Source organism: Salvelinus sp. IW2-2015, linkage group LG20 (assembly GCF_002910315.2).
Source record: "Salvelinus sp. IW2-2015 linkage group LG20, ASM291031v2, whole genome shotgun sequence".
NCBI lineage: Eukaryota > Metazoa > Chordata > Actinopteri > Salmoniformes > Salmonidae > Salvelinus > Salvelinus sp. IW2-2015.
In genome coordinates, this window is record NC_036860.1 from 71,877,262 (window position 1) to 71,898,110 (window position 20,849).

Below are 20,849 nucleotides of genomic sequence, written 5' to 3' on the forward strand. Positions count from 1 at the left end.
TCTCTCTCTCTCTCTCTCTCTCTCTCTCTCTCTCTCTCTCTGACTGATGGCAGTACATAGTGAAAGCCATGTTGAACCTTGAAGGCTCTAAGAGCTTCTATTTCTCTTTGCCTCTCTCATTTTCTCCCAGAATAATTTCTGAAATGACCGTCCACACGACAAAAGGGACTTCTCCATTGTAGTGAATAACTGTCCATTTCTATTACTTTTCAGTTCATGCACTAGCTTCAGTAATTGCCATCAGGTGATGAAGAGCAAAACCCAAACCAATCTAGTTACATTACACCAGCAAAAAAGCCAGGCCCTTTACATCAATCACAACAACAATAATCACAATTAGTGAATTGAAATGGAGGGGAAATGCTATTAAATAATTGTATGCCTCAATGAGGAGGGGAAAGCTGGGTGTCGCTCCCAGCCCACGCAGATAATTAGACTGAATCATTCTGTGGAGCGACAACGAGACAACAATGAAAGCTTTAGCCTTCTGCTCTGCACACAAATACGACTATTGCTGTGTAAACACTGCAATCGATAACTCCGCTCTGACACCCCGTACCATAATCCACAGAGTGCAACCTGAAATGTACATATAAATGGGAATAACTGTACAATGTGTACTGTACGTTCCTATTGTATACAGTAGTTTATTTGCATTCTGGCAACGACTAAATAATGTATTAAGAGTGAAATTAAAAATGATATAATGGATTGTTATAGAGGGAACTGTCCTTTATTACAGCCTGTTTTTACAGAGAGTGGATGACTGATATCGATACCCAGATGCTGTTTGATTGGCGCTTAACCCATGCATAATTAACTGTCATTTATGTCCCTGCTCACATGTTGGGATCATTTGGCTGTCACTTTCATTCATTCTGTAATCGCTTGGTCTATTCACATTACACAATGGAGAGGGTCATTTAGTTGAGGGATGCAGTCATACATACATTACATGCTGCAAATCCACCCACTTGTTGTCGCACATGATATTAGAATATTATGTCATAGGTCATAGGTTGAAGTCAATCATTTTAATGTCTATTATACACTGTGTGGGCTCCCGAGTGGTGCAGCAGTCTAAGGCTCACAATTGGCCCAGCGTTGTCTGGGTTAGGGTTTGGCCGGGGTAGGCCATCATTGTAAATAATAATTTATTCTTAACTGATTTGCCTAGTTAAATAAAGGTTAAATAAAAAATAAAAAATAAAAATGAGGAAGCCGCCCAGAACTCGGACAGAAGAAAGTCAAAGTTTTGGACTATTTTATCAGCTCCCTACAGACATTTCAAGCTCCGACTACATCTCTTCCCTTTGGATAACGGCTCCCTGAACCTCACACTACCCCCAGACCGGTTCAGTCTTGTCCATTAAAGCTTTTGGCCAGCTCCTCCACCCACACCATGACACGGAGGTTCTGTAACCACCAAAATTGTGAAAAACATTATTCTGACTCTGTATTTGTGTGGGTGTGTGTGTGTGCAGCCTGGTCTCATAGACTAGACGTCTTAGTATGATATGTTACATTTGGTATGGTTACATACGACAGCAGGGATTAAGGGAAAAGCGAAAGTAGGGTGGTTGGTCGGGGTGGATGGGTAGACAGGCGTATAACGCGAACGTCTAGCAACCCAAAGGTTACGTATTCGAATGTCATTACGGACAACATTAGCATTTTAGCTAATTAGCAACTACTTAACATGTTAGCTAACCCTTCCCATAACCTTAATTTATTTGTTTATTGTACTTTTTACCCCTTTTTCTCCCCAATTGGTAGTTACAGTCTTGTCCCATCGCTGCTACTCCCGTATGGACTCGGGAGAGGCGAAGGTCGAGAGCCATGCATCCTCCGAAACACAACCCAGCCAAGCTGCATTGCTCCTTGACACACTGCTCGCTTAACCCGGAAGTCAGCCGCATGTGTCGGAGGAAACAACGTATAACTGGCTGCCGAAGTCAGCGTGCATGCGCCCGGCCCGACACAGTCGTTGCTAGAGCGTGATAGTACAAGGACATCCCGGCCAGCCAAACCCTCCCCTAACCCGGACGATTCTGGGCCAATTGTGTGCCACCTCATGGGTCTTCCAGTCTCGGCCGGCTGCGACACAGCCTGGGATCGAACCCGGGTCTGTAGTTACACCTCAGACCGCTGTGCAACTTGGGAGGCCCAACCCTAACCTTAACCCTTACCCTAACCCCTAGCCTAGCTAACCTTAGTCACCTAGTTAACGTTAGCAATAGCCACCTAGCCACCTAGCTAACGTTAGCCACAACAGAATGGAATTCATTACATATCATACATTTTACAAATCCGTAGCATATTGTGCGAATTGCAATGCATTGCATATCATACAAATTGTAAATCATAACAAATCATTCGAAATGGGATGATGGACATCCACAAATGAATACATACCATATGAAACGTAACATATCATAATTGGAGTGTCCTGGGTTTACATGTACTATGTTACGTCTAACCCTGAGTCCAGGTTGGTGTGTGAGTGTGAGTGTGTGTAATAGAGAGAGTGTTAGTGTGAGTGTGTTTGTCTTCACGCTGAATTCATTAACTCAGCCAGGACACAGATCGGCGGCCACACGCTAGCATGATGTCATGTCCCACTTCTTGTAACCCACTGAGAAGAGTGTGATCCAATCTGACCATGGGATAGTGCATCATGCAGCTTGGACAGTAGTCCATTAGTGACATATACCTATTGTACAAACCATTAGGGACACCTTCCTAATATTGAGGTGCACCCCCTTTTGCCGTCAGAACAGCCTCAGTTCGTTGGGGAATGGACTCTACAAGGTGTCGAAAGCATTCCACAGGGACGCTGGCCCATGTTGACTACAATGATTCCTACAGTTGTGTCAAGTTGGCTGGATGTCCTTTGAGTGGTGGACCATTTTTGATACACATGGGAAACTGTTGAGCGTGAAAAACCCAGCAGCATTGCAGTTCTTGACACACTAAAAATGGTGCGCCTGGCACCTACAACCATACCCCGTTCAAAGGAACTTTTGTCATGCCCGTTCAACCTCTGAATGGCACACATACAGTGGCAAGAAAAAGTATGTGAACCCTTTAGAATTACCTGGATTTCTGCATAAATTGGTCATAACATTTTATTTGATCTTCAGTCACAACAATAGACAAACACAGTCTGCTTAAACTAATAACAAACAATTATACGTTGTCATGTCTTTATTGAACACACCGTATAAACATTCACAGTGCAGGGTGGGAAAAGTATGTGAACCCTCGGATTTAATGACTGGTTGACCCTCCTTTGGCAGCAATAACCTCAACCAAAGTTTTCTGTCAGACCTGCACAACGGTCAGGAGGAATTCTGGACCATTCCTCTTTACAAAACTGTTTCAGATCAGCAACATTCTTGGGATGTCTGGTGTGAACCGCTCTTTTGAGGTCATGCCACAGCATCTCAATCGGGTAGAGGTCATGACTCTGACTAAGCCACTCCAGAAGGCATATTTTCTTCTGTTGAAGCCATTCTGTTTTTGATTTACTTCTGTGTTTGGGGCGTTGTCCTGTTGCGTCACCCAACTTCTGCCGAGGTTCAATTGTCGGACAGATAGGCTTACATTCTCCTGCAAAATGTCTTGATAAACTTGGGAATTCATTTTTCTGTTGATGATAGCAAGCTGTCCAAGGCCCTGAGACAGCAAAGCAGTCCCAAACCATGACACTCCTCCACCATACTTTATAGTTGGGATGAGGTTTTGATGTTGGTGTGCTGTGCCTCCACACATAATGTTTTGTGTTCCTTCCAAACAACTGAACTTTAGTTTCATCTGTCCACAGAATATCTTGCCAGTAGCGCTGTGGAACATCCAGATGCTCTTTTGCGAACTTCAGACGTGCATGAATGTTTTTTTGGGACAGCAGTGGCTTCTTCCGTGGTGTCCTCCCATGAACACCATTCTTGTTTAGTGTTTTACATATCGTAGACTCGTCAACAGAGATGTTGGCATGTTCCAGAGATTTCTTTAAGTCTTTAGCTGACACTCTAAGATTCTTCTTAACCTCATTGAGCATTCTGCGCTTTGCTCTTGGAGTCATCTTTGCAGGTCGGCCACTCCTAGGGAGAGTAGCAACAGTGCTGAACTTTCTTCATTTATAGACCATTTGTCTTACCATGAACCGATGAACATCAAGGCTTTTAGAGATACTTTTGTAACCCTTTCCAGCTTTATGCAAGTCAACATTTCTTAATCTTGGGTCTTCTGAGATCTCTTTTGTTTGAGGCATGGTTCACATTAGGCAATGCTTCTTGTGAATAGCAAACTCCAATTTTGTGAGTGTTTTTATAGGGCAGGGCAGCTCTAAGCAACATCTCCAATCTCGTCTCATTGATTGGACTCCAGGTTAGCTGACTCCTGACTCCAATTAGCTTTAGGATAAGTCATTAGCCTAGGGGTTCACATACTTTTCCCAACCTACACTGTAAATGTTTAAATTATGTATTCAATATAGACAAGATAAATACAATAATTTGTGTGTTATTAGTTTAAGCAGACGGTGTTTGTCTGTTATTGTGACTTAGAATAAGATCAGATCTAATTTTATGAGCCATTTATGCAGAAATCCAGATAATTCCAAAGGGTTCGCATACTTTTTCTTGCCACTGTACACAATCAATGTCTCAATTGTCTCAAGGCTTAAAAATCGTTCTTTAACCTGTCTCCTCCCCTTCATTTACACTGATTGAAGTGGATTAAACAAGTGACACCAATAAGGCATCCTAGCTTTCACCTGGATTCACCTGGTCAGTCTGTGTCATGGAAAGACCAGGTATTCCTAATGTTTTGTACACTCAGTATATATCCTATGGTCAAATGCAGAGGTGCTTAATAGATGGACAAACAAAATGCATGAACTGTGAACACATATGATAATAATAAAATAGCTTTTAGGTTGTGAGTGAGCTAAAAGAAAGGGGAAATAGGGACACAGGTACTGAAGTCTTAAAGGGGTACTTCAGGAGGCAATGAAGACCGTTATCTACTTCCCCAGATTGTCTCTGCATGCAGTTTGAAGAGAGTTGCTAACTAGCGGTAGCGCAATTGCTAACTAGCGTTAGTGCAATGACTGGAAGTGTCCGGTTTTGTATCACTTGAATGAGGAGCAACACAGACAGCAAACACACAACAGCCCAACAAGTGGCACTTCAATCCAAAACAACAGCACACCCACTCCTCTGCTGAGCTCTCACCACTCTCTACATCACTGTCACAGCCTGAATTACTGTCTTGACTGGCTGCCCCTCTCCAGTACCACTTACACACAGGGTTGACTGGCTGCCCCTCTCCAGTACCACTTACACACAGTGTTGGGAAGTGGTGAACTACATATAGTTCTACTAGTAATTTAATTTAATTTTGTAGTAGTAGTGGAGTGATAGTTGGACTAAGTGGAAGTTGAACTAAAATCAAATCTAGGTCGTGTTTTCAGTAGTTCATTATTTGTTTTGCCATGTAGTGGTGTAGCTTCAATCTATAGCTAGTTGACTCCTAATATCGCTAGTAGTAATAAGTATAATTTTGTCTTCATCTGTTGTTGTTTAGTACTGTATTTTTGCTAGCTAGGGCCATTTACTTTAAGTGCTGTCTGTCTTTCCGGTAACCTACTTAGCCTACTTAGTGTATGAACTGCTGACTGCTCAGCAACCACTAGGCTACCTGGGGTGGTTAGAGCGTTGGGCCAGTAACCAAAAGTTTGCTAGATCGAATCCCCGAGCTGCCAAGGTAAAAATCTGTTGTTCTGTCCCTGAACAAGGTAGTTAACCCAGTGTTCCTAGGCCGTCATTGTAAATAAGAATTTGTTCTTAACTGACTTGCCTAGTTAAAAAGGTTATATATTTTTTAATTACTTGCAGCTGATTGTTGATACATCAACCAGGAATGCAGGGCAATTTGTGACTGTTATTGTTTTGGTAATCAGTGGCTGTATTGGAGGGGGAGTGGTTTCTCCTCTCCTATGCAATCAGCAATTAGTACCGGGAGGTATGCTCTTCACCTCAGCTAGGCAATTAGCAATTAGTGTCAAGCCAGTCAAGGCTTCAAGACGGATCACTCAACCGAGACTGCTCTCCTCTGTGTCACGGAGGCTCTCCGCACTGCCAAAGCTGACTCTCTCTCCTCTGTTCTCATCCTCCTAGATCTATCTGCTGCCTTTGACACCATGAACCATCAGATCGTCCTTTCCACCCTCTCAGGGCTGGGCGTCTCAGGGTCTGCACACTCTTGGATTGCATCCTACCTGGCAGGCCGCTCCTACCAGGTGACATGGAGAGGATCTATGTCTGCACCACTTACTCTCACTACTGGTGTCCCCCAGGGCTTGGTTCTAGGCCCTCTCCTCTTCTCTCTATAAGTAGCCAGGTGGTAAAAGCATGTAGCTGTATTCATTTATATCCACTAGATGGCACAGTTCCTTTAAGAGATCCTTAAATAATGTGTGAGAGAGGTTATAAGATTGTGCGTGCACAGTGTGTAAGAGTGAGAGCAAGCAATTACACTGGAGAGCTGTTGAAATCCATCGTGGGTCCAACGATACTTTAGATGGGTAAATATTGCTTTTTTATCTTACTCTTGTACCGGAATCTATCATATTCTGCATCATCTGCAGTGTATAAGTGTTAGTTTTGTAATATTTATGCCAGATGGTCATGTTAGCCTGTTGATACTTTCAGATTGACATGAGGATGTTAGCTTCTTGCCAGCTGAATACCAGTGCTCTCAGAACCACGTGGCGGCGTTGATAACATTATTTGAAGCGTGAGTAAATATCAGAATGACATTCTATTTCATGTAAAGCTTCAGGGTGTTGTATTTTATTTTATTTTTGAATCATAATTTAAATGTTGATATGATATTTCCCCCAGTGCATTATGGGTGAGATGAGGATCTACTGTTCCATGTGGGGTTAGGGCATCACGTGGACAGTGTGTTTGTAAGTATTCATATTGTTTTATGACTAAATGTATGTTTGTTTTTCATGCACAATGTCATTTTGATCATGGTCATCTTGTACCCAGATATCTGAAATGTTAGAAGTCCATTCTAACTGTGAACATTGTGGTCTCTGTATTTTCTTGTGTTTTTCTATGGAAAGCAGAGCCACTACCGTTTATGCATTTCACTTTGTATTTATTGTACTCAGATTGGTTATATGCACTTTACTAACAGATGTATTTCACTTGATCGTGATTGAAACTGAACTTTACTTTATGGTGACTTCAACTTGCGGTGATTGCCCTCCTACATTATCCTATTTGAAATGTAAGCTTTGACAGAATAAACAACCCAAAATTAGTTTGTGTCCTGTGAAGGGTTTACTTTCGCCAGGCTATATATACACAGGGTTGGGGATGTAAGGGATTACAAAAAAACGGTAACTGATATCCGTTACGTTACCAGCAAAAATATTGTAATCAGATTACAGAGACTTTTGAAAAACTAGATGATTACTTTGAGGATTACTTTTAAATTCCAAATGGATTTTTGCGGGGAAAATTTGTGACACTTCTCTGTTTTCTTAATGACATTCAAATCAGCATTGTAAAAAGGCGCAACTTTAAGTTTGTTCCACCTGAGCGAGTCTGACCCCAAGTCAGAGGCCACTATGATGACACACCAAATGTGTTTGATGGATCGTGGACAAATATGAGAAATAGGCTTTTGTAGGCTACAGTCCAATCTATATCTTCCAATGGTGCGACTGCTGTCGGCATCCAAAGATTATCCAACTTGAATAAACGCTTGGAGGTCAGGATGAGAGCAGTGGTGTAGTCTACGGTGATTCGGATATCACTTATTATTGGTACCTACGTAGCGCATTGATGTGAATCACACTGCTGCTCTCTCATTTAGCTATTTGTGCCTTGCGGCTTGTGGTTGTCGTGGACGGCAGTTCAGAAATCCAAATCTGTATTTGAACCCAATAATGGTTGAATTTAAGATGCCTATCAATCATTGTTTTTGAAACCAGTGGACAGCCAGTGAAAAATGCTCTTTTACAACAGCTGCACAGTGCGGATCCCAGCCTATGGAATAAAATTGGGGATTTTATTGCTCAATCTAATTCATGCTGATAAAAAACTAAATCCATAGGCCTAATGGACACATGCTCAAACTCGTACACTTTTGATAGACTTAACAAGGCAATCTGTAGTTGCTACATCCATTTTTTGGACTTATAAATGATATATAGTAATGTAGAGACATAATTGTATCATATTATTATGTCACGCCTGCTCCCGCTCTCCCTCCCTGGCGCCAGGCTGCCCAGCACTACGCACTCCTGCCACCATCATTACGCACACCTTTTTCCCTCGTCACACTCTTCAGTAATTCATTGGACTCACCTGGACTCAATCACCTGTTTTCATTACCTCCCCTATATTTTTCTGTTCCCTAGGCTGTTCCCGGCTTCAGCTTTATTGTCGTCATGTCGTTTTGTTCCCCCTGTTCTTTTTTGTGTGTGAATTTTTACCCCTTTTTATCCCCAATGTCGTGGTATCCAACTGTTAGTAGTTACTATCTTGTCTCATCGCTACAACTCCCGTACGGGCTCGGGAGAGACGAAGGTCGAGAGCCATGCGTCCTCCGAAACACAACCCAACCAAGCCGCACTGCTTCTTAACACAGCGCGCATCCAACCCGGAAGCCAGCCGCACCAATAGAGAAAACAGTCGGAGGAAACACCGTGCACCTGGCGACCTGGTTAGCGTGCACTACGCCCGGCCCGCCACAGGATCCGCTAGAGCGCGATGAGACAAGGATATCCTTACCGGCCAAACCCTCCCTAACCCGGACGACGCTAKGCCAATTGTGCGTCGCCCCACGGACCTTACGGTCGCGGCCGGCTGCTACAGAGCCTGGGCGCGAACCCAGAGTCTCTGGTGGCACAGCTAGCACTTGTTCCCCCTGTTCTGACGATGTTCCTGTTCTGTCACTTGTCTGTTCATTAAATGTTCACTCCCTGTACTTGCTTCTCATCTCCAGCTTCGGTTCTTACATTATTATATGCAGTAGAAAGCGATGGGTTATAATAAGCCTATACAACCAACCCGAAAAGTAAAATTTAACAGCCATACATGGCCAGCTATGTAGACTTTAACATTGCTTTATCCTGCAATAGATGTCATTCAATTGGTAACATACCTTTTTGTCTTCTTCTAATGCCTCTTAAGGGAAAAGTCATCTAAAAGTAACTGAATGTAATCCGATTCCATTACTGAGTTTGGGTAATCCAAAAGTTACGTTACTGATTACAATTTTGGACAGGTAACTAGTAACTGTAAAGGATTACATTTAGAAAGTAATCTACCCAACCCTGCATATACACCAAGTCACTCGGCTCCGTCATATCCTCACATGGTCTCTCCTATCATTGCTATGCAGATGACATTGAACTCCTTTTCTTCTTCAGCCCCTTCTGACACCCATGTGGAGACATCTCTGCGTGCCTGGCAGATATCGTGCCTGGTCCACGACCTCAAGCTCAACCTTGACAAGACAGAGCTTTCTTATTTCTCCTATATCTCCAGACACTTCAAAACCTTATTCCTTAGGATTTCATTTTTTTACTGTCTTTTTTGCCATTGATGAATGTGTTATTCAATGTGTTTCTGTGGTATTTGGTACTGAAGGCCAAATTCAATATTTTATCAAATACTTTTAAAATATATTTTTGGGATACCTAAAGGGTCTTAAAATGTTAAATTAAATAGCTAAATGATCCATGGTAGGACCATTTTAAAACAATTCCATATGCAAGTTCATAACCCACCCCCCAACATCTTAGACTCTAGAGAATTTGTGTTAATCCCACAGCAGCCCCCCCCCCCCCAAAAAAAAAGTTTTGCTTCTTGATGGTTCTAATGCTTGACACCATGCGATTTGAATGAGATATAAATATATATTTAAATCCGTATAGCGGTAGTTCTGAGTTAAAATGTAAAGGTAACTGCCGATTGAGCCCACATATGCAGCATTTGGAGTCTCCACGAATGCAGGGACATTGCCTTTAAATCGAGCTATAACGCTGATCTTCCTCAATACTTCGGCGATACGAATTGAATCCTGCCCAAAATCAATAGATAAAAGGTGGTCATATTTTCAGTGACCCGCTGACACAAAATCAAAATGGAAATCTTACAATGAAAAGTCACAATGTATTAAACGCAACTTGTTCACAACTTGTAAATTACCTCACCAGTAAATTACAATCAATCAAACCCATTGTAACACTGCAGGCATCCCAATTAGGTGGGCACGGAGGGTGGCACAAAGGCAGAAAGGCTTGAGTAAAGGGTATACTTACGGGTGCCATCAAAGTGGTTGGCGATGGTGTCCAGGAAGGTGTTCTGGGGGGCCAGGAGGCCCTTCATCACAGGCATGTTGTCCAACGATGAAGACAGAGCTGGGCTCACCAAGTCACTCCATCCCCGAACAGACAGAGCTGAGAGGAGGGCGAGTCAGACCAACGTGACTCTACAGTCTGCACTTCAACAGATGCTTCTCCTTGATCCTGCCTCAGCACTCAGCTACAGGTCAGCTGGGTATCAGTGGCATTTACCTCAGTCTCAGGTTTATAGCCTTCTTTCTTCCACCTTTCCTCTTCTTTACCCCAAGTAAGGCTGATAATCTTTCTCTTTAGCTCCTTCCTTCGCTGTAGTGTGGGTAGTTATTCTTCTCACCGTGGATCAAGCTACGGTGTTGTAACTCACTGTCAGCTTAGAGTCATCAAGTTAGGTAGTGTATCTCTCTGTTCTTCTCTCCTCACAGATCAGTCTGAAGTCTCATCTAGCCCCAGCAGGAGAGGAGGATGCGCACGCCACTTCCGTTATCTGAGTCTGTACTCTCTCTCTCTCTCTCTCTCTCTCTCTTCTCTCTATCCCACAGTCTTTGCCATTCTCTATCGCTCTCTCACCCCTTTCTCCCTGTTTCTGTTTCTTTGTCTCTCTCTCCCTCCCTCTACTCTCTCTTTCTCTACCTCCCTTTCCTCTTTCTCTTTTGTCTCTCTCTCTCTTTCCCCGAAAGCGAGAGCCCCCTGCTTCTCTCCACTTCTCACTGTTTATTAACAATCAACTTCTCTGTTCGTTCTCCTTCTTGCGCACGCTCTATACCTTATTTTACTCTGTCCTCTCGCCATCTCTCTCCTTCACACACTAATAGGCACTCTCTCTTGTTGCACCCCCTCTAACAGAAACACTGGCAGTCAGTAGACCAGTGAATCTCATCTGGCTTTCTCTTTCGTTCTGCCCCTCCCCTCCCTCTTTTTCTGCTATACACACCACTGCCATCCTCCACTTCTGATCCTGTATCCTTACTAGGAAATAGGGATGAGAATACCCATGTATACCTGTTGACATGCACAGGGAGGCAAATTGTACACGCACGCATTTAGGCACACACGCACGCACGCACACACACACAGCTTTAGAATATATAAGGAACAAGATTCACATGTATATACATAAAGAAATACATCATTAAAAGCCTCTAAGGTCTTATAAGCATCTTACCCAGCTAGCACATAATGTTCTGAGAACCATGTTTCTTAGAGCTTGGTGAGAGCATGGTTGTCCTCTGGTTATTTTGCATACAAACTTCCCACAACGTTCTGGGAATGGTTCAGGATAGTTGCTTGGCCTTAGAACACTCTCAGCACATTTAAGGAGCTTGACAAAAAAACATAATTTTCTTGGTATTTCATTACTTTAACAGAACATTTCCTAAAAGTTCAAACCTGGTTATATTTAATTTAACTTTTGGTAATGTTCTAGAAACGTTCTCCAACTGGTTTGGCATTGGGAATGTTCTCAAATAGTTCAAAGAACATTGAGAAACAATGTTCTTCTGTGGGAATTTCAGAACTTCAGCATAACGTTTTCTGTAGGTTTTCTCATGGTTCTATTTACAGTCATTTTCTCGGAACATTAAGAAGACTTTCCATAAAAACTACAAGAAAACATTAGTAACGTTCAAAGAATGTTTTAAGAATGCTTCTTAAAACATATACATTCTGTTCTCAGGGTCAACAAGGGGTCTCTCTGTCCTCTGTCTTGTTAAGTGTGTTCAGCTGTGTTGGCCGCGTCCACTAATTGGCCACACCTGATGTTAATGAGCGCTTGTTTCCTTTGAAATGGAGTCTGTTTGAATAGACTAAAATTAACAGCTTTGTATGAGTTAAAAAAACATGGCATGCTAGCTCCATCCTAGTGGCCCAGTGGACTAATTCCTTAGATAGAAGCTCATAGGTTCAAATCCCACTGATGCCGTGCCACAATAAAAAATAAATGTGTTTGCATGATTAATGCTAAGCAAATAAATGTCCATATGTCCTATCTGTGCTTGGAGTTCAAAACAATTAACCTAACGTCACGCCCTGATCATAGAGAACCATTGTTTCTCTATGGTATAGTAGGTCAGGGCGTGACTAGGGGGTGCTTTAGTATATGTTATTTCTATGTGGGTATTCTAGTTTTCATATTTCTATGTTGGTGATTTGTATGGTTCCCAATTAGAGGCAGCTGGTAATCGTTGTCTCTAATTGGGGATCATATTTAAGTAGCTGTTTTTCCCACCTGTGTTTATGGGATATTGTTTTGAGTTAGTGCACGTAGCATCTCTGTAGTCACGGTTCGTTGTTTGTTTATTGTTTATTTGTTTTTGTCTTTGCTTAGTTTCACTTTCTAATAAATCATGTGGAACTCAACATCCGCTGCGCCTTGGTCCGACATTTATTCTAGCGAACGTGACACCTAAGCTAGCAGTGTTATTAAAAATCTTATTGAAACAGTTAGTGAAAGTTGAGGAAGCTACAAAAAAAATAATTCCAAATAACCTTAACATTTCATTCTCAGAATGTTAATAAAACCTCCCAGGAAAACTTTCAGGAAACCATAGTAAAATTCTCTCAGAACCTCCCTGCAACCTAAACATGTACATTCCCAGAACCCCCAAAAAACGTTCAGTTTTACCAGTCAGGAAAATTATGGCTTCATTCCCAGAACAAATGGGAAACCTAAAATGTACATTCCCACAACATAGAAGGAACCAAATGTGCTAGCCGGGTAGCTTAGTACTGCATGAGTAGATGAATATATAAATGTATCCCAGACAGACTCCCTCCCTCTCTTAAGCATCTGCTCTAATTAGCACCTCTTCTATACCTACCAGGCGATCTGACACGTAACCGAGGGAAAACATGGCACGGTGAGCGCGTGCTGGTGTATTTCTGTCGATATGGCAAATTGTTGGTGTGTTTGTGACCAGGTGAGTGGATCGAAGTGCTGTACGCACGAAGAACACACAAACAAGACTGCAGAATAGCCTGAGACTTTACTTCCATTATAATGGTTACAATGCTGTTTTTCAGTTATTACCAATATATAAAGTACAAACATTTAGAAAGAAGATACAAGGTGAGAAGAGAGGGACAAAAAATGTGGCAAGAGAATGTAATGCAATGATGGAGAAACACAGTGGGTCTTGACCTAGATCTTTGGCTTTACAACAGACTACAATATGTGGCCTCTGAGTAACACAGATATCCATACAGACTTGAGCCTTGAAGCAGCTCCATGCTGCCCCCATGAGAAAAGTTGTGAAAGAGAAAGAATCATGGAGTCAGTTTGGAGAGGGAGGGCAGGTTAGAATGAATGAGAGAAAATACAGCAGACCTCCAGCTTTCACAGAAACCAAGGTATTTCTGGGAAAAGTACTTTTCTGGTACATACACTCACTTGAACAAACACACCTACCCATCCAGACATGTGCTCATGGTTGATTGAGGGGTTGATGATTTGGGCTGGTTGGGGCTATTGGGGTTGTCTGACCGTGATGCCAGTAATGTGATGCCATAACATAGACACAACTAGATGACTCAACCCTCATGACAGTCACTTTCTTCATATTTACTTTCCCATCACCTAAAATACAGAGACACCAGGGAAGCAAATACATATGTGTTACATGTGAACATTATCACATTTATTACACCAGTGAGATCATATACAATATTTACAACATTACTAACAAAATTACTAACATCTACTCCACAAACAAATTAAATCTTAAAGGAACATTTTACCCAAAACCCATGTTTTCATATATTTTTCATTAGTTCATGTTTGACGCAGTCCCTCAAAAATGATGCATCAACATTGATGTTTTCCAGATGAGTCACTTGAATGGTAGTTGTAAAACCAATTGGGATGTGGTAGTGAGGTCCGTCTCTAAAATGGGAAACAAGCGCATGAGCGGTTCTGCTGTGTCTTCGGTCCTCTTCCCCATCGTTAAGATTCCCGCCGCTTGGTTCCGTGACCCGTGGAGTAGCTGACTCAACCGGCTCTGGAAGCGACGTTCATCAGTTTCTTTCCGTTTACTGAGTGTGAGGATTCCAGCGCTTGCGTCATCAGTGAGGGGTCCCCTTGTCCCCGTCCCATTTCCTGAGCGACAGAGCAGGACGTAAAGACGGCAGGAGTGGGATTTCTGTCTGCAAGAGTTGGCAACCTCCTGAGCATCACAGGCCAGATGAGAGACGAGTAGCAACAAGATGAGAACCTTGAGTTTCTGTCAGTAAAAGCAGATACAATATTTCAGTGTTAGAACTTCATGAGAGACAGAGACAGAGAGACAGAAAGAGAGAGAGAGATTCCCATTTTTTTATGTCACATGCAGAAGTACAGTGAAATGCCTTTCTTGCAAACTCAAACATAAACAAAGGAGAGAGTGAGATAGAGAGAGAGACGCATAGGCCTATGTTAATATAACTTTATGGTTAATATGAAAAATGAAAGCTAAAACGTACTCAGGAATATTAATTGAGAACAATTTCAGATAGCTTTTAGTCACGTCTGCTAACAACTATCAGTTTTAGAATATTTTCTTCAGACTAGGTCTTGCTATTTTTGAAAGACTATGTAATTGCTTAATACCCTTAAACCCATTAGCAAAAACCCTATTCAATAGACTGAAAGGAACTCAAACCCATGAAAATATCAGAGCAGCGACTGACACGCTAAGTGCAAATAGTGGTGTTCCATCTCCATTCTAAAAACACTCAATGCAAATTAGGGAGCATTAGCGAGCATTACCATTCATATTTAAATGCATCCCAAAACAATACCTGATGTACTTTTCTGAACACCCCCTTTTGTACCTACATGACCTTTGTCTGAGGCCCATAATGGCTGCTTAAATTATTCCACAGTGAAAACATCTAATAGAAAGCTGTGTTACATAGTCGATCCTACCTTGGTGGTTGAGCACGCTGTGTCCATCCCTGGTGCTGTAGTAAGGTGCTTTGTGTTGAGACACATGTTCTGCTAGAGGCTGTGGGATCCACTTCTACTATCACCTCTCTCTGAAGCCGGTCTCCTTTTATAAGGCCCTATGTCGTCTCGTTTACACCCTCCATAGACGTCATTAAGATATCTTTAGTCCAGTCGGCGGGGACATCAACAAAAAGACTGTCCATCAATGCTCATTTTCTGTTGTAGCGTTTGACCCGTTTGCTCATTTGATGGGTCTATCAGAAGTCCTTAATGACTCTGATCCTGCCACAGACCATCTCTAGGATATTTCCCGGGTTTTGAATAAAGTAGTGGAATGCTATTATGTCAGGCTGGTGGCGAGCTTCGTTAGGACATAGCGCTATGATTAGTGGTGAGGGAGACATGGTTAATTAGCTGCAGCAATAAGACATGGTCTCATCAAAGGTATGAGGGAACACAAAGAACCATCCCTGATAACCTTTAGAAGCTGACTGACTGAATGGTCTGTAATTAGAGGGTCATGTAACAGTCCTAATGAGGGCTAATGATCATTCTCTCTATTGTATTAAACATGTGTCGCTCCGGGAATACTGACAGACCTAGAACAGTGTGTTGTTGCTTTATCCCCCTAGCTATTGGTCATTGGTGGTAGAGGCACCTTGTTCCCCTTTCCCTTTCCCTATAGGGCGGCAGGTAGCCTAGTGGTTAGAGCGTTGGGCAGTGCTTAATTTGTAAATCGGGAGGTCCCGGAACACATAGTGAGCATGAGAGGGTGTTATCCGGGGGGCTCTGAGTTACTGGAACACATTGAGAAAAAAAGTGTCAAACACAACGTAGCGGCGCAGCAGACAGAGCAAACAGCCATTCATATCATTTTCAATGTAGCAGTAGAACAAATATCACAATATTGGAAAATAACTTCAAGTAAATTAAATCAATGTAGACTACAGCAGAACACACATAGAAGAATATATAGGCTTCCAGCCTATGTGATATGACACACCACTATATGACCAAAATGTGGACACCTGCTCGTCGAACATCTCATTCCAAAATCATGGGCATTAATATGGAGTTGGTCCCCCCTTTGCTGCTATAACAGCCTCTCTTCTGTGAAGGCTTTCCACTAGATGTTGCAACATTGCTGCTTCCATTCAGCCACAAGACCGTTAGTGAGGTCGGGCGATTAGGCCTGACTCGCAGTTGGCGTTCCAATTCATCTCAAAATAATTTCTGTATGGACCTCGATTTGTGCACGGGGGTATTGTCACGCTGAAAACCATGAAAAAGAGCCCCAGACCATTATTCCTCCTCCACCAAACTTTACAGTTGGCACTATGCATTGGGGCAAGTAGCATTCTCCTGGCATCTGCCAAACCCAGATTTGTCCGTGGGACTGCCAGATTGTGAAGCTTGATTTATATTTCTCCAGAGAACGCGTTTCCACTGCTCCAGAGTCCAATGGCGGCGAGCTTTACACCACTCCAGCCGACGCTTGGCATTGCGCATGGTGATCTTAGGCTTGTGTGCGGCTGTTCTTGTTCAGACGTCGCTTCCAGAGGCAATTTCGAACTCGGTAGTGAGTGTTGCAACCGAGTACAGAAAATGTTAACGCTCTACGCGCTTCAGCACTCAGCGGTCCCGTTCTGTGAGCTTGTGTGGCCTAACACTTTGCGGCTGAGCCGTTGTTGCTCCTAGATGTTTTCACTTCACAATAACAGCACTTACAGTTGTCCGGGGCAGCTCTAGCAGGGCAGAAATCTGACGAACTGACTTGTTGGAAAGGAGGCATCCTATTACGGTGAAAGTAACTGAGCTCTTCAGTAAGGCCATTCTACCGCCAGTGTTTGTCTATGGAGATTGCATGGCTGTGTGCTCGATTTTAGACACCTGTCAGCAACAGCTGTGGCTGGAATAGCCAAATCCACTAATTTGAAGGGGTGTCCACATGCTTTTGTATATATTGTGTATGAGAATATATAGGCCTCTTGCCTGTGTGATAATATGACACACATATTCTGATTAACTTCAGTACAGAACAAGTTTGTAAAGAAAAAAAAGATCCTAGCTTAGTTTTCAAAACCTCATACAATGACTCACCCCATGTCAAGTTCATTTAAGTCCTCAGAGTGAATTTCTTGCTCAAAGCCATGAGCGGACCTGTGGATGTGACGTTTAGCCTCCTTCTAAGGCTGTTCTGAAGACTCTGGCTGTAGTGTCTATTTTGATTTATTTAGAGTGTTAACTATAACCTGGGTGTCATGTTTTGTCTTTGATCATGTCTTGTCCCTGTGCTTCCCTCTGCTGGTCTTATTAGGTTCTTTCTCTTTCTCTCTCTCTATCGTTCCGTTCCTGCTCCCAGCTGTTTCTCATTCTCCCTACGACCTCATTTACTCTTTCACACCTGTCCCCTATTTTGCCCTCTGATTAGAGTCCCTATTTCTCCCTCTGTTTTCCGCTCCTGTCCTTGTCGGATTCTTGTTTGATGTTTGCTGTTCCTGTGTCCTTGTTCCGCCCTGTCGTGTTCTTTGCCTTCTTCAGATGCTGGAGAGCTCGGAAAACAGAGGGAGAATAGGGACTCTAATCAGAGGCAAAATAGGGACAGGTGTGAAAGAGTAAATGAGGTCGTAGGAGAATGAGAAACAGCTGGGAGCAGGACGGAACGATAGAGAGAAAGAAAGAGAAAGAACCTAATAAGACCAGCAGGAGAAGCACAGGACAAGACATGATCAAAGACAAAACATGACAGTACCCCCCCACTCACCGAGCGCCTCCTGGCGCACTCGAGGAGGAACCCTGGCGGCAACAGAAGAAATCATCAATCAACGAACGGTCCAGCACGTCCCGAGATGGAAACCAACTCCTCTCCTCAGGACCGTAACCCTCCCAATCCACTAAGTACTGGTGACCACGTCCCCAGAACGCATGTCCATGATCTTCCGTACCTTGTAAATAGGAGCGCCCTCGACAAGGAGGGGGAGGGGAAGACGAACGGGGCGCGAAGAAAAGGCTTGACACAGGAGACATGAAGACAGGTGGACGCGACGAAGATGTTGCGGAAGAAGCAGTCGCACAGCGACAGGATTGACGACCTGAGAGACACGGAACGACCAATGACCGCGGAGTCAACTTGCGAGAAGCTGCGTAAGGGAAGTTACGATGGAAAGCCACACTCTCTGACCGCACAATACCTAGGACTCTTAATCCTACGTTTATGCGGCTCTCACAGTCTGCGCCCTGTAACGGCAAAGTGCAGACCTGACCCTCCTCAGGTGCGCTCACAACTTGGACAAAAGCCTGAGCGGAGGGAACGCTGGACTCGGCGAGCTGGACGAAACAGAGAGGCTGGTAGCCAGACTACTCTGAAACGGGACAGCCCGGTGAGCAGACGAAGGAAGCGAGTTGGAGCGTACTCAGCCCAGGGGATGTTCTGCCCAAGACGCAGGGTTTCGAAACAGAAGAGCTGCGTAATATGCGACCAATCGACTGATTGGCCCTTTCTGCTTGACCGTTAAGTTTTGGCAACGTGTGTTTCTTTTTGTTTGTTTGTTTTTTTTTTCTTTTTGTTTCGTTTTGGTCGTGTTTATTTTTCTATGTATATTTTCCACCTAAAGGTGAGACAAACCAAAAAAGGAACTACACCGGGACCCCAATCAGAAAACCCCCCGCAGACTCGCCCGATCACAACCTCAACCGAAACTAAACCATCACCCATCATGCGCACACCAACACAACAGCCCCATATCCTCACGACCACAATCATAAGACCAAGAACTGAAACCTAAAAACAATAAACACCCGAGCGCCCCAACAATCGGCACAAAAACCCCGAAAGCGTAGAAAAAAGGCGGAAAACAACCAAAAACCGGACCAAAGAACCAGAGCGAAGCTTGACAGGAGAAGAAGCCACAACACAATTCAAACGACAAGAGAAACCAAATCCTCCAGAAAACCTTGTGAAGACCAAGAGACCAAACGACCGCGCAGCCACACACCCGACCGACAAAACAACAACCAAACACCGCGAACAAGACCTCAAAAAAACAAAAAAAACGAATAAAAGAAAACGGAAAGAAGCAACAGACAAACAGGAAAAAGAAAAGCAAAAAAAAAAATCGAAAGACAAGAAACGAACCACCACCAGCCCAAAACCCCAGCCGAACAGAACCCACACAAAACCACCACACCACACCCAAAAGGAAAAGAACACCAAAAAACCAACCGAAACAGACCAACAACCAAACCAAAACCCAGGCAGAAAAAGAAACTGGAGACGATTGAACAGACCTGCGTCCGAGTCGAAACGGGCGGTCTAACGGTAAACAAACGAGCCCGGCAAAAAACCACAGAAACCCCACAGAAGCGCGCCGCCCCGAGGCAACAAACATAGAAAGTACCTGCAACCACACTGCTCAATCGATGCATTTGTTAGCCGTACACAACTCCTACGGCAACAGGTAAAACAGCGAAGGAGGCAAAAGCTAGTTAGCACACGAACAAACCCAAAAACACCAAAGGAGAAACGGCAAACGAAACCAAAATGAAAATGTGCCGACCTCTAGAGAAACAAGACCCTACAGAAACCATCACAAATAACCCGTAAAGAAATAACACCGGAAGGCTCTCCCCGCAGACAGAAGAAGGCAAACGAGCCAGACCCAGACCACGAAAAAACAAGGACAAAGTAATTCGAATAAAGCTAACGGTAAAAGGCCGGCCCACCATCCAACGCTAGCAAGACCATAAACGAACGAGGAAGAAAACAGCCAAACGAACCACCAAAAAACAGGGAAAGCCCAGAACCCCGACATGGGATCACCACGGAGGGGCAAGAAAAGAGGGCAAAAAAAAGACGAGGAGACACAATGCCCGCAAAGCCATGCACATCATGGGAGCAAAAAACAGACACGCAACACCCACCCGAACGGCCAAACGACAGACCCCCAAGCGCCCACCAAGAAACCGCCCCCCGACAAGCCCAAACCCAGCGAGAACGCCCCCAACCCCGGCCCACAAAGGCGGCAGAACAACACCACTCCAGACACACTCCAGAAGGACCAGACGCCCCAACAACTAAAGGTTACCCATCGACTGAGGTCTGCGCGCAGTGCCGAACAAGCAAGCCAGCGAAACGCCAGCCAAACCACACACGAACTCCGAACGAAACGGCGCGCAATGTACATCCACCAACCCCCGCTCACCAGGACCAAACTGAGCGCCTAGAGTTAACCACCAAAAAGCACCAGCCCCGCCCGCACAAGGCACCCCCACAAACCCACCCCCGAGCCACACCCCCCCCCGCCCCTAAGATGCGAAAAGCACGTAGACAGCAAGCGGCACCAACGCCCCCACAGAACACTGCAGCGGCACAAAACAAGCAACAGAAAGAAAAAGAGCCAACAACAAAGACACCCACAAAAAACGCAAACTTCGTTCCAAATTCCAGTCGAACCCACAATCTCCCCCAAACCAAATACGGAAACAACAAACAAGTACAGGCCACACAAAGCCACCCATCCGAAAACACAAACCAAAACG

General features: G+C 43.9%; 2 protein-coding genes across 2 annotated transcripts in view; both read right to left on the reverse strand.

Annotated features, from left to right (window-relative positions):
• The window catches only part of LOC111981324 (voltage-gated delayed rectifier potassium channel KCNH4-like), a 32,966-nt gene extending 21,891 nt beyond the window's left edge, over positions 1 to 11,075 (reverse strand). Inside the window, exon 1 of the mRNA XM_070449614.1 lies at positions 10,352 to 11,075. Within this exon, the coding sequence (XP_070305715.1) occupies positions 10,352 to 10,427 (76 nt within the window). The 5' untranslated portion in view covers positions 10,428 to 11,075. The remainder of the gene's footprint in view (positions 1 to 10,351) is intronic.
• A 2,346-nt stretch (positions 11,076 to 13,421) lies between these two features.
• Positions 13,422 to 15,472, reverse strand: LOC111981325 (hypocretin neuropeptide precursor-like). The gene is made up of 2 exons (XM_024012545.1): positions 15,291 to 15,472; positions 13,422 to 14,607 (listed from the first exon to the last, which is right to left on the reverse strand). The coding sequence occupies exons 1-2, from the start codon at positions 15,354 to 15,356 to the stop codon at positions 14,218 to 14,220; spliced, it is 456 nt and encodes a 151-aa protein (XP_023868313.1). The 5' UTR covers positions 15,357 to 15,472; the 3' UTR covers positions 13,422 to 14,217.
• Between the last annotated feature and the right edge of the window lie 5,377 nt (positions 15,473 to 20,849).